General features: G+C 32.7%; 1 protein-coding gene across 1 annotated transcript; it reads left to right on the top strand.

The window, feature by feature from the left end:
* Positions 1-6901: 6901 nt before the first annotated feature.
* Positions 6902-9782, top strand: LOC126697777 (ferritin-3, chloroplastic). The gene is made up of 8 exons (XM_050394877.1): positions 6902-7580; positions 7705-7788; positions 7889-7949; positions 8055-8142; positions 8810-8871; positions 8990-9055; positions 9329-9392; positions 9510-9782. The coding sequence occupies exons 1-8, from the start codon at positions 7123-7125 to the stop codon at positions 9548-9550; spliced, it is 924 nt and encodes a 307-aa protein (XP_050250834.1). The 5' UTR covers positions 6902-7122; the 3' UTR covers positions 9551-9782.
* Positions 9783-11456: the final 1674 nt, after the last annotated feature.

The following is an 11456-nucleotide window of genomic DNA, read 5'->3' as shown; positions in this document are numbered from 1 at the left end:
TAAAATATTATTTTTTTCGTTTTTTTTTTCCTGTTTCTTTTCTTCTCAGAATTCTCAACTCTCTCTCTTAACTTTCAGACCTCTCACAACTCTCACCTCTCTCTCTCACCACCTCCACCACGACAACCCCCACCACCACCACCACCACCACTACATCAGTCACAAATCCAACCATACCCACACTCATCGAACCCACCACCACCAATATCAATCACCCCCTCCACCAGCATGGCAACCCACCACCACCACCACCACATTAGTCATAAACCCAACCACACCCACACTCATCAAACCCACCACTACCAAAAAAAAAAAAAAAAAAAAAAAGAAAAGAAGCAAACATTAGCAAAACCCATGGCCAAAACATAACCAAAACCCACGGCCAAAATCCATCACTGAGAGAGCCACAACCCATGAACCATAACTGGACTAAGCGAACTTGAGAGACCCACGAGCTAGAGGAGAGAGTCAGATTTGAGAGACCAACGCAGATCCACCCACGGAGAGAAGACAGAGGTTTGGCTTGGTCAAGTGGGTTGCGTGGCTTGTGATGGTGGTGAGTTGCAGTGGCCTGTGACAGTGGTCCGACCATGGTGGCTTGGTGATGGTGTTCCACCATGGGTTTTAGGTTTGAAGGGGAGAGAGTAGAACAAAAGAGAGAAGGAAGAGAGAGAGACTGAAATGAAATGATGAGAGAGAGAGAAGAAAAATCAACCAATAAAATCCACATAGTGGTGGTTGTGGGTGTGGGTGTGGGTGTGGGTGTGGGTGTGGCTGATGGTGGAGGTGATTGCTGTGGATGTTTTTATTATTATTATTATTATTCTAATGAGCTATTTGTATTATTTTAATCAAATAACTAAAAATATAGATCCATTAATGTTGGGTGTGAATAGGTAAAATAGATAAAGTGACTTTTGTAGGTGTCAAAACTAAATTTTTAACTCCACTACTGTGAATACTCATTTTATGTTTCAATCTAATAAATATTATGTTGTACACGTTCATGGTATTGTGCAAATAGTAAATTCAAATAAAATATTTTTATATATTTTATTTGCATGTAAATATAAATGACACAAAATTAGAGTATAATGAAAATTTTAGAAAGACATGTGGCATGAAATTAAAGTGTAATTAAAAGGATACTTGGCATAAAATTAAGATAAAGTTATAATCTAATTTTAATTATTATTTTTTTATATAATATATAAATTCTACTCTAGTATAATCTAAGTATATATGTGTGTGAAACTCTCTTCTGGAGACTTGAACCTCAATCCTTGTCTCTCACACCTCATAAACACTTTTATACTTATGAAGTGATCATCGCATCAAAAACGTGCGGTGGTCTAATTTTGATTATTGATTAAGAGTTCAAACTTTTATGTACTAAATGATGAAAAATATTAACAAGTTTTCTAAAGGTATTAGTTTAGGAAGTATTTTTAAAAATATTTTATGAGGAAATGATAAAATAATTTATTTTTATGACAACATTTTTACATTTAAATTTTTTTTAATACAGTTTATTAACCATTATTATAATAGTACCTGTTAACATCCAGATATGACATCTTATTGGAAATATCAGAGCGAGTTCAGTCGGCAAGTGAGGATGAGAGTGAGGCATTCATAAGTGGAAATGTCCTAATTGCTTTTTTGACTTTTTATCCCTGGCTATATCCCCTTAGTCGGTGAATATCTTATTTCCACTGCACCTTCTAGATCTGCTAACTGTTTATTTTTTTTTTTTTTATTATTATTTTTTTTTTTCGGTTTAGGCATATATAAGTATAACTAATTTCTGCTTATTGAAATTTTAAAGTAAATTTGAAAATTGAAAAATCACAGGAAATGACAATCAAGGTACAACATTGGCTCAATGATTAATGTAAAATTTCAACCCAATTATGTACAAGGACAAAATTTAACAAAATTATAGATGCATAAATTTCTAGCGATTTTTTTTTTTTTTTCCTCTGGTATTTATACAAGCTCTTGAAACCACAACCTAGTTCAAAATTTTATCCTAATATGTTAAAATAGGAAAGTAGAGAAAAGAAACTGAAAGGTGAAAGCTAAAAAATGAATAACTGAGAAAAGATTGAAAGCTTACCACTTCTTTTTTTTTTTTTTTTTTTTATGTGGAAAGCTTGAGATATCAACAAGTAGTGCAATTATGTTACTATATCTTAAGTCTTAACCACTTATATCTACTAGTTTATAACTTCATGCATATGTATGGATACACTTAAAGATATACAATAAGATACATAATATAATCCCTATATATATAATTTAAATACTATTGATAGTCATTTTTATATTTTGTTAATTCTTTAAAAAAATTTATAAGGATATTATTAGGTATAAAATGTAAATTGTCCATTTTTTTAATTATTGTGAAACATTTTTTTTTTTTACAATTTATTTATTCTAGACTCTTTGGTTTTTGTACTTAATAACTCACTTGGATGAATATTTATGATGTGGTCCCACATTTGATTCTGAAATTAAGAAATAAAACTCTTTAAGAATAAATAATTTATGATACATGGCGCAAAATTAGAACTTTAATTTTTAATTATAATTTGAGTTTCTTTCAGCTTCACCTATTATTTATCTTCCTAGGAAGCAAAAGAACATGATCCATGTTTGACTTCCTTATCTGTGATCATTCTAAACTTTGAAGAGACAGATATAGTCATCTAAATGCAACAATATGTTTTGCATAGGCAAATTTAGAACACAACAAAACTATAATGTATTCAACCAATAATGGATTTTTCTTTGATTAACCATTTGAAAATTTTGAACCCTTGGTGTTTTCCTCACGAACTCATGAGTCTTTAATTTTCTTAATATATTTAGCGGACTAGCACATATAGTTGCAAAGGGATTTATGTATAGTTTGGTTATCACTAAATTTAGATTATGATAATTGATGTTAGGGTTCTAGACATGTTGACAAATCTTAATGTCTTTATCAACAAAAAAAAAAAAAAAAAAAAAAAAAACAAATCTTAATGTCAAAGCATATCAAATTTGAGTTAAATCAATATAATTGTGTTAGGGTTGAGTGTGATTTTATGAGGTAATGGTTTTTTTTTTTTTTTTTGGTATGTTTTGCATCATAATAAATTTCTATTTGGAACCTGTTTTGCACAAATCATTATTCTTGAAAATACATTATTTATTCCCTCATCGAAGTATTTTTTTTCATTGATAAGTGTAAGCTCCAAGGACGGGCTTGATGGGTCAAACCACTATTTGGGCTCACAATCTATTTATTTGGTGGGTCTGAGTATCCTACCTTGGGTTGTCCTAGGCTAAGGGATCCAATGCAAACACTTTTCTCCCTTTTTCTCAACGTTAACTCCTCTCTCTCTCTCTCTTTCTTACTCTCTTCTTACCCTCAGAATTGTATCCCCCAACTATCCATTCATTTCTCCTATTTATAGCCTTCGTTAATGGGATGCTCATCATTATCTTCTCCTTTAGTGCAAAGAAGGGTCCAATGTCAATGGGTTTAAGTGGGTTTTTAGGTACGAGTGGCCTTGGAAATGGTTCCCACTTCAGTTAATGTGTTCGACAGCGAAGTTTCCTAAGGTTCTGCTGGGCACATAATCTTCTCCCTTAGTGCAAAGAAGGGTTCAATGTCAATGAGCTTAAGTGGGTTTTTAGGTACGAGTGGCCTTGGAAATGGTTCCCACTTCAGTTAATGTGTTCGGCAATGGAGTTTCCTAAGGTTTTGCCGGACATGTAAACGGTGACGTGTTCGGGCGATGTGACCAAGCACGTGCATAGTTACCGGGAATGGTTTCCCGAGCATCCTGTGAGGAGGGCGTATGCGATCCGCTTTCTAAGTGCCCTGACAATACTTAGTCCACGTTGGTGGCTATTCGTGGGTCTGGGCTGTGGTCATTGTCGTTGTGAAGATTAGATCCTTGGCCCATATCATTGATTTATGGTCCAAGGCCCAATATGAACTTGGGCGTTTAGGTGCCGTACAATAAGGGTCTTCACTAGTATTCTACTTTGATACCATATCTTTGCATTGCATGTTAATTGCTTTATTATGCATATATGCATAGATACATTTAAAGATATACAATAAGATGCATAATATAGCTCCTATATATATAATTTAAATACTATTGATAGTCATTTTTATATTTTGTTAACTCTTTAAAAAAAATTTGTAAGGATATTATTAGGTATAAAATGTAAATTGTCCATTTAAAAAAAAATTATTGTGAAGCCCCCCCCCCTTTTTTTTTACGATTCATTTATTCTAAACTCTTTGGTTTTTGTACTTAATAACTCACTTGTATGAATATTTATAATGTGGTTCCACTTTGATTCTAAAATTAAGAAATAAATTCTTTAAGAATAAATAATTTAAGACACATGGCGCAAAATTGAAACTCCAATTTGAAATTTTAATTTGATTTTCTCTCAGTTTCACCTATTATTATATAATAATAATATATATAAAATATAGATATAGATATACAGATATATAGGATACATCACTAAACCCAAAAGCCAAGTCCATGGTTCTGTGTTCAATTTTCAAGTCCATGGTCTGTGCTCAATTTTATTATATGGGCTTATTTGGTTAAATAGTTTTTGTTTTTGATTTCAAAACACTAGAACACAGTTTTTTAAAAATTGAATTTGAAACCAATTTTCAATCCAAATTCAGGTATCATTTTGCATTTTCCAGTTTTAAACAGGTTTTCTATAATTGAAAACTTAACCAATATGAGACTTTACGATTTTACTAGTCACCCCATTCACACACGAATATTTTAACATAAATAACTGATAGACTTTGAAGATTATTTGAGATTTTCAACTTTGGATACCTTGTTAATAAAAAAATTAAAAAGATTCCAAAGAGAATTATGATATAAGAAATATTTGCAACCATACAATCAATCGAATACTCCATGTCCTTTTATCAACCAAAAAAAATAAAAAATACTCCATGTCCAGAATGCTAATTTTGGAGGAAAATCACAGTTCAAGGTGCATAGGCCACAATCTTCACCTGATTTGTCATACCCTCACTCACTTGTATGCCAAACTGTCCCCATTGGTGTCTCTTCATATAAGAAGAAAAAACTAGTTTTTTACAGTGGTGCTTCCTTTCCCACATCAACAAAGATTAATCTCAATGCCAACCCTTTTAGCTTTTAGTGTTGTTCCGTGCTATAGAAGGACCCCTTTCTAGTACAATGGTTGTGACCAAGTTCTAAATCGGGAACTCAACATTATTTCCAGCTTTTAAGGATATAATTTCATTCAAACCAAAGGCCATTTGACATTGTCACATTAAACATAGATGGTTGCCAATTTGCTATGATGTAAATCTAAGTTTCGTACTATGGCTCAAGGCAAAGGACAAAAAGCGTGAAGCTAACTACATGTAACATGCGTGACTAGTTACTGAAAATCCAATTGAATTTATGAACTGCATCATTAAAAGGTATTTGACTATGTGTTTCTTCTCTTAAAATTTCTCCTAATCTTTTTTTTTGAAGAAAAATTTCCCCTAATCTAACATGGAAAACTCCATTCAAAATTTACCATATGAGCACAAAAAAATTTGTCATTAATTTTTTATAGTAATTTGTTAGTACGTTACTTAACTTTCTAGGAAATAGAAACATAATAATACCAAGGTAATTAATGAATTACCTTTCCCAAATCTCTCATGAGTTGAGCATCCAACGCAAATATCCACGCTCCATACCAATAAGCCTAGAAATATAATATTTTTCTCAATTTATTTAATAACTATTAACACAATCTGTTTTTTTTTTCTCTTTTTCTTTTTTTTTAAAGAAAAGTTAAGAACACACCCTGTTCTGTTGGTCCATAGTAAAAATGATGCTAGGTAATTATAAATTTGGAAATGCTAACAAATGCCTTAAGGGTATTTGTTAGTGAATTATTTTAGAAAATTTTTTTAGAAAAAAAAAACAATTAATGTTTTGACAGTTTTTTCAATTTGTCATAAAAATGATATAAAAATTTTCTTAATATATTTTATTAACAATTGCCTTAAAATTACTCATTAACATAACCCTTATAAATTTTACTCAATAAACTTTACAAACCAGTGTGTTGTTAGTCACACAAAAAATCATTTATCATGTTTTTAAAATTCATCAATCATACTTATTGTCACATTAATTTGTAAAAGTTGTAGAGTAAAATTTGTAATGAAAAAGTTAACAAATGTCTTTAGGGTATTGATTTAGCAATTACTTTTAGAAACTTTTTTATAGGAAAAGAAAATAGCAACTTTAAATTTTCTTTAAATTGTCCATTAACAAATTTCCTAAAAGCATTTGAACTAATTTGTAATATTTTTTAACAATTTTCACGTAATAATACGTGATGTCAATGGCAAACTTGTGTAAAAATAATATTGTTTCAATTACAGTAGATTGCGTTATTAGCAATTACTTAGTGGATTAAAATTGGGTTCAAGTTTAGCATACACCAAAAACCAATTGATCCCCTCAAAAAAAAAAAAAAAAATTATGAAACAAATACTAGTCTACAGGTTTTGGGCTTCCAACCTCTCCTATGTTACAAATTAATTAAAAGTTTGGACGAATAATAAAAAGCAATTATCCAAAAAACAATCATCATATTTTTAAGTTGTATGACACCTAGCAAGTAGAGTCAATTCGAAACCAAACAAAACTTAAAATAGGGGAAAAATAAAAAAAGATTCCCAACCTTTCTGTCCAATCTTTTGGTCGCTATCAAACTTCTTGAAAGTTAACCAAAGAAACAGAGAGCTTGTAACAGACAGATAATGAATACAAAATTTGAAACCCAAAAAATAAAACTGCATTTGGCAACAATATCCCACCATTCTCTGTTCTCTGCATCTGGACACCAGAAGTCCCGATATTTCCTTCGGATTCTAGACGACAACAATAATGGCATGACACAAAGTACACAACCAACCAGCTTGGCCACGAGTTCAACACGCGCCCATATCTAACTCTCAATCTCATCCGTCCACTTGTCACCCCATCCAATGGCCCACATCAATCTTTCCCTGCCCTTATAACCCTCACTCATGGCCACCACATGCCCTATCTGTCTTCGCCTCTTCACCACAAATTCAACACTCACAAACTCTTTCATTTCCTTTCCTCTGTTTTCCTCTGTTTCACTCTGTTTTTCTCTCTTTTTCTCTTCGAAATCATGCTGCTCAAGACTGTTCCATCGTGTTCTCTCTTGAACCCACATGTGGAAACTCTGTCTTCTCCTCTGCCACAGCCATCTTCGTTTTCATTTTCTCCTCTGAACTCTTCGGCTGCTCTGGCTTCTTCGAGCCTGCGTTTCTCTCCAGCCAAAAAAGACACAAACTTTGTGGTCTGTGCCTCAAAGGGTGGTGCGAATAGCAAGCCTCTGATCGGTGTGGTGTTTGAGCCCTTTGAAGAGGTTAAGAAAGAGCTCGATCTTGTTCCCACTGTTCCACAACTCTCTCTCGCTCGCCAGAAATATTCGGATGAATGTGAGGCCGCGATTAACGAACAGATCAAGTGGGTCTTTTTTATTTTTTTCAAAATTGTTTCTTTTTTGTTCAGTCTGAAAGTTTGTGACTTTGTGGTTATTTTCTGTGTTGGGTTTTTGATTTCAATTCGTTTCTTGTTGTCAAAATGACAGTGTGGAATACAATGTTTCGTATGTCTACCATGCCATGTTTGCCTACTTTGATAGGGACAACGTTGCGCTGAAGGGTATTGCCAAGTAAGCTTGTAAAATTAAATCATTCAATTTTCATTTTTTATAACATTTTTCTGTTGCAAATTTGTGTAAAATTTATGGCTTATGGGTTTTTTGTAAACAGGTTTTTCAAGGAATCCAGTGAAGAAGAAAGGGATCATGCTGAGAAATTCATGGAATATCAGGTTTTGTACTTATTGTTTTTAATACGTTGTGATTTTGTACTTATTTTTATTTATTTATTGGGTTAAATCTGACTTGTGGTTTTGTTTTGCTTGGGAAATCCTCAGAACAAACGGGGTGGAAGAGTGAGGCTGCAGTCTATAGTGATGCCTTTATCTGAATTTGATCATGCAGAGAAGGGAGATGCCTTATATGGTATAGCTTCATTGGCCTATCTTATAAGTTTCATGTCAAACTGTACTTTTAATTACACATTTTGATATATTGAGGTTAAAAAAAGAACTTTTCGCATCCAATATGTGTAATGTAACATTGGTCTTGAACCACTGGTCCTACATGTTTGCTTTGTATGAGTTTGTCTATAATATCTGGTTTTTCATTGCTGCATCTCTTAAGAGTATATGCTTGTTAGAAAATAGAAATGGATGGAGTTTATAAACATATAAGTGACTACATTTACCATAAAGCTTCCATGAGTATGTAGCATAAATACATTTTGGTTGCTTTTGAATTTGATGATTTAAAAGCAAGGGATTTGAAGAAAAATAGCAAGTATATATTGCTTGATATAACTTTATTACAAGATGGTTTGAGTTTTGGAAATTTTTGCACAAACAAAAGCACTTGTGATGTATGAATTTCAAAATTTGAATCGACATGTTATCTTGATCATTTCAAATCTACCAGTTATTTTATGAATTTCAAAATTTGAAATAATATCTTATCCTAGTCATTTCAAATCTATATATTTAATAAAGCTCAAAAATTATACTTATAAAAAAATAATAATAATAAAACAAACCACGGAACTTCTGAATCCAAACATTAGTCAGCACTAATGTTATCCTTTTTCTTGGTTCAGCTATGGAGCTTGCATTGTCTTTGGAGAAACTGACAAATGAGAAACTCCTCAACTTATACAGTGTAATCCATCTCTCCTTTGTCCTTGTTCTTTGCTTTGTTTGAGTAGTGCACTTCATTTGCTTTGTTTAACCCAAAGCAAGTGCAAAATTTTGATTCAAGCACTTGACTTGATCGACAGGTGGCTGATCGGAACAAGGATGTGCAGTTGGCAGATTTTGTTGAAAGCGAGTTTTTAACTGAGCAGGTAAATTTTTTTCTCTATTGAAATGTCTTGCTTTAAAAATTTACATGTCAAATAAGGAAGGAATAAAGAGTATCATTTCAGACAGAATAAAATGATGAAAACTATATGTGCCAACCTTGATTAGTCTGTTAAGGATCCATAGCTGATTCCAAAAAAGGTTTGGTTGTTGTTTTCCATATTTGAAATCTATTCATAACAGTGTCAGTATGGAAGACACTATGGTAATATATGGTACGTAACTTTGATGTTGGCCTGATGGGGTTTCTTTTCTAGGTGGAAGCCATCAAGAAGATCTCTGAATATGTTGCTCAGCTGAGAAGAGTGGGCAAAGGGCATGGTAGGAATCCTCATTCTCTCACTTATTTCACTACATTTTCCATTCACTATCTTATTATTCAGTTTAGTAGATGTCTTTTCTTGTCCTCTGAAGCTGGTTTGTTTTATGGATTTTCAGGAACCTGGCACTTTGATCAGATGCTGCTTGACGAGGCTTGATGTTAAATCATTTCATTACTTTATGTTTACTTTTTTCGTGAGGGTTCGATGCAGTCTTTCATGTTAGTAGTTCTTCGTTTAAAGATGCTGTGAGGGCTCTCTGCAGTCTTTCATGTATAAGTTTTTCATTTAGAGATGCTGTGGTTAAAATTTTGTGACGGGTTAAAAAGGAAAAATGTATGTGCACTTATTTTAGTCTTCTTAATAAAATGTTAAAAGTTTATCGATGCCATCATATGTTAGTGTTCCTCTTTTCTCCAAGCTAGTTAGGGAGAGTTCATAATTCCATCTTAATGTGCTTATTTAGAGAGTCATCTTTTCTTTTTCTTTTTTGGTGACAAATAAGTGCATTTAAATATATTTCCATTTGGATATAGCTTTTTGTTGAAAGTTTATTTGTTTATATGGTTAAATGAGAGATATATTTAAAAATTAAAAAATAAGGAAAAAAGAAAAAAGCTTTACGTAGACAAGATATTGCTAAATAGATACCCTAATGCAACAAGAAACTTATGAATATTGCATTTGCTTGAATTGTTTTGAATGAAAGTTGGATATGTCATTCAGACATTGACTTGGTCCCTTTGTGATCTCACTAGATTAGGATGGGAATAGGATAGCCATTCAATACTCTCTTGGTTTATTCTGCAACCTGCACTTGTTGTTGGGACCCACTGGAGAAAGTGACGTGTACGAGTTTGTAGGGCTGGAAACATTTTAATTGTCATATTCGTTGCTGGGCTCTAGGTTCCCTATCGAGAGTGTCATTTTGGGTCACATATTCCAAATATTTAAGTGTTGGTTATGGTCTCTTTAAGATCTGTCCCCATCGTATCGCTCTCTCTGCGAGGTCAGGGATGACAAATGTGAAGTTCATTAAAGCTAGTAACAAATAAGCTGCAAATCCCACACTGCACCCATTACTACTATTTTGGTACTTTGCAAAATGAACTATCCGTTAATGAATTTATTTTTATAAGGTCTTCCAAAGTGTATTGGGGTTACATATTTAGAGAAAGAATACATATATATATATGATTTATAAGATATATAGGAATTCTTAGTTTATAAGGACAAGCACAAATGTTTAGTAAAAAATTTGATAGAATACAATGTCTAATCTAGCACTCAGAATTTTCAACTAACTCACACTATTTTTAGTAAACTTTATTTTACTCATCTCAATCCAAAACAAGCCATTAGTGCAAGTCATTGGTGCATCAAGACTAATTTATCAATTAGTAGTGCTAGTGGCACTTGGAATTTTTCACTTTTCTCTAATGGGCATTCACATGATAGACATGACAGAACCTGTGTCATATATTACAAACATAGGTGAGAGGGGAGTGAAAAATTGGTGGATTGTTTCAGTGTTGGTAGCAATTTCCTGGTATCAATACTGCCTGCTTCAATTAATTTTGGTAGCTGAATATTGGATATACATATCAGTCACTTGTGACTCGTTTGTTTAGGATGCGATATAAATATTCGATACCGTTCGTGATATAACAAGATGCGATATACTTTCCAAAAAAATAAAAAAAAGAGGTGGATGCAATATGAATATTCTTTGACCGTTTCAAAGAAGGTAAAAGCACCCCATGGTCCAAGAAATTCGGGCTGAAAACTTTTTATAATTTTTTATTTTGCTGAGTGGTCTAATATTACTTATTAGTCGTATTCTTTTTTTTAATCAGGTATTAATTCTTTTTGCCAAGTTCGTGGTTTTTTTTTTTTTTTTTGTTTGCTGAATAAGAACTTTATTGCTCAACCTGAACAAGGGGAGAAACAAAAGAACGGAGCCAAATTTCATCTCTATCCGAAGCCCGCAAAATCGAATAAGGCAGCTAAGAGATGGAAACCGGCCCAATCCAACTTACAAGAGCTGCCCATTGGGCCAAAGATA

The sequence above is a fragment of the Quercus robur genome, chromosome 8 (assembly GCF_932294415.1).
Source record: "Quercus robur chromosome 8, dhQueRobu3.1, whole genome shotgun sequence".
In the NCBI taxonomy this organism is placed as follows: Eukaryota; Viridiplantae; Streptophyta; class Magnoliopsida; order Fagales; family Fagaceae; genus Quercus; species Quercus robur.
The sequence above is the reverse complement of the archived record's forward strand: the minus strand, read 5'-3'. Positions and strand labels throughout refer to the sequence as shown.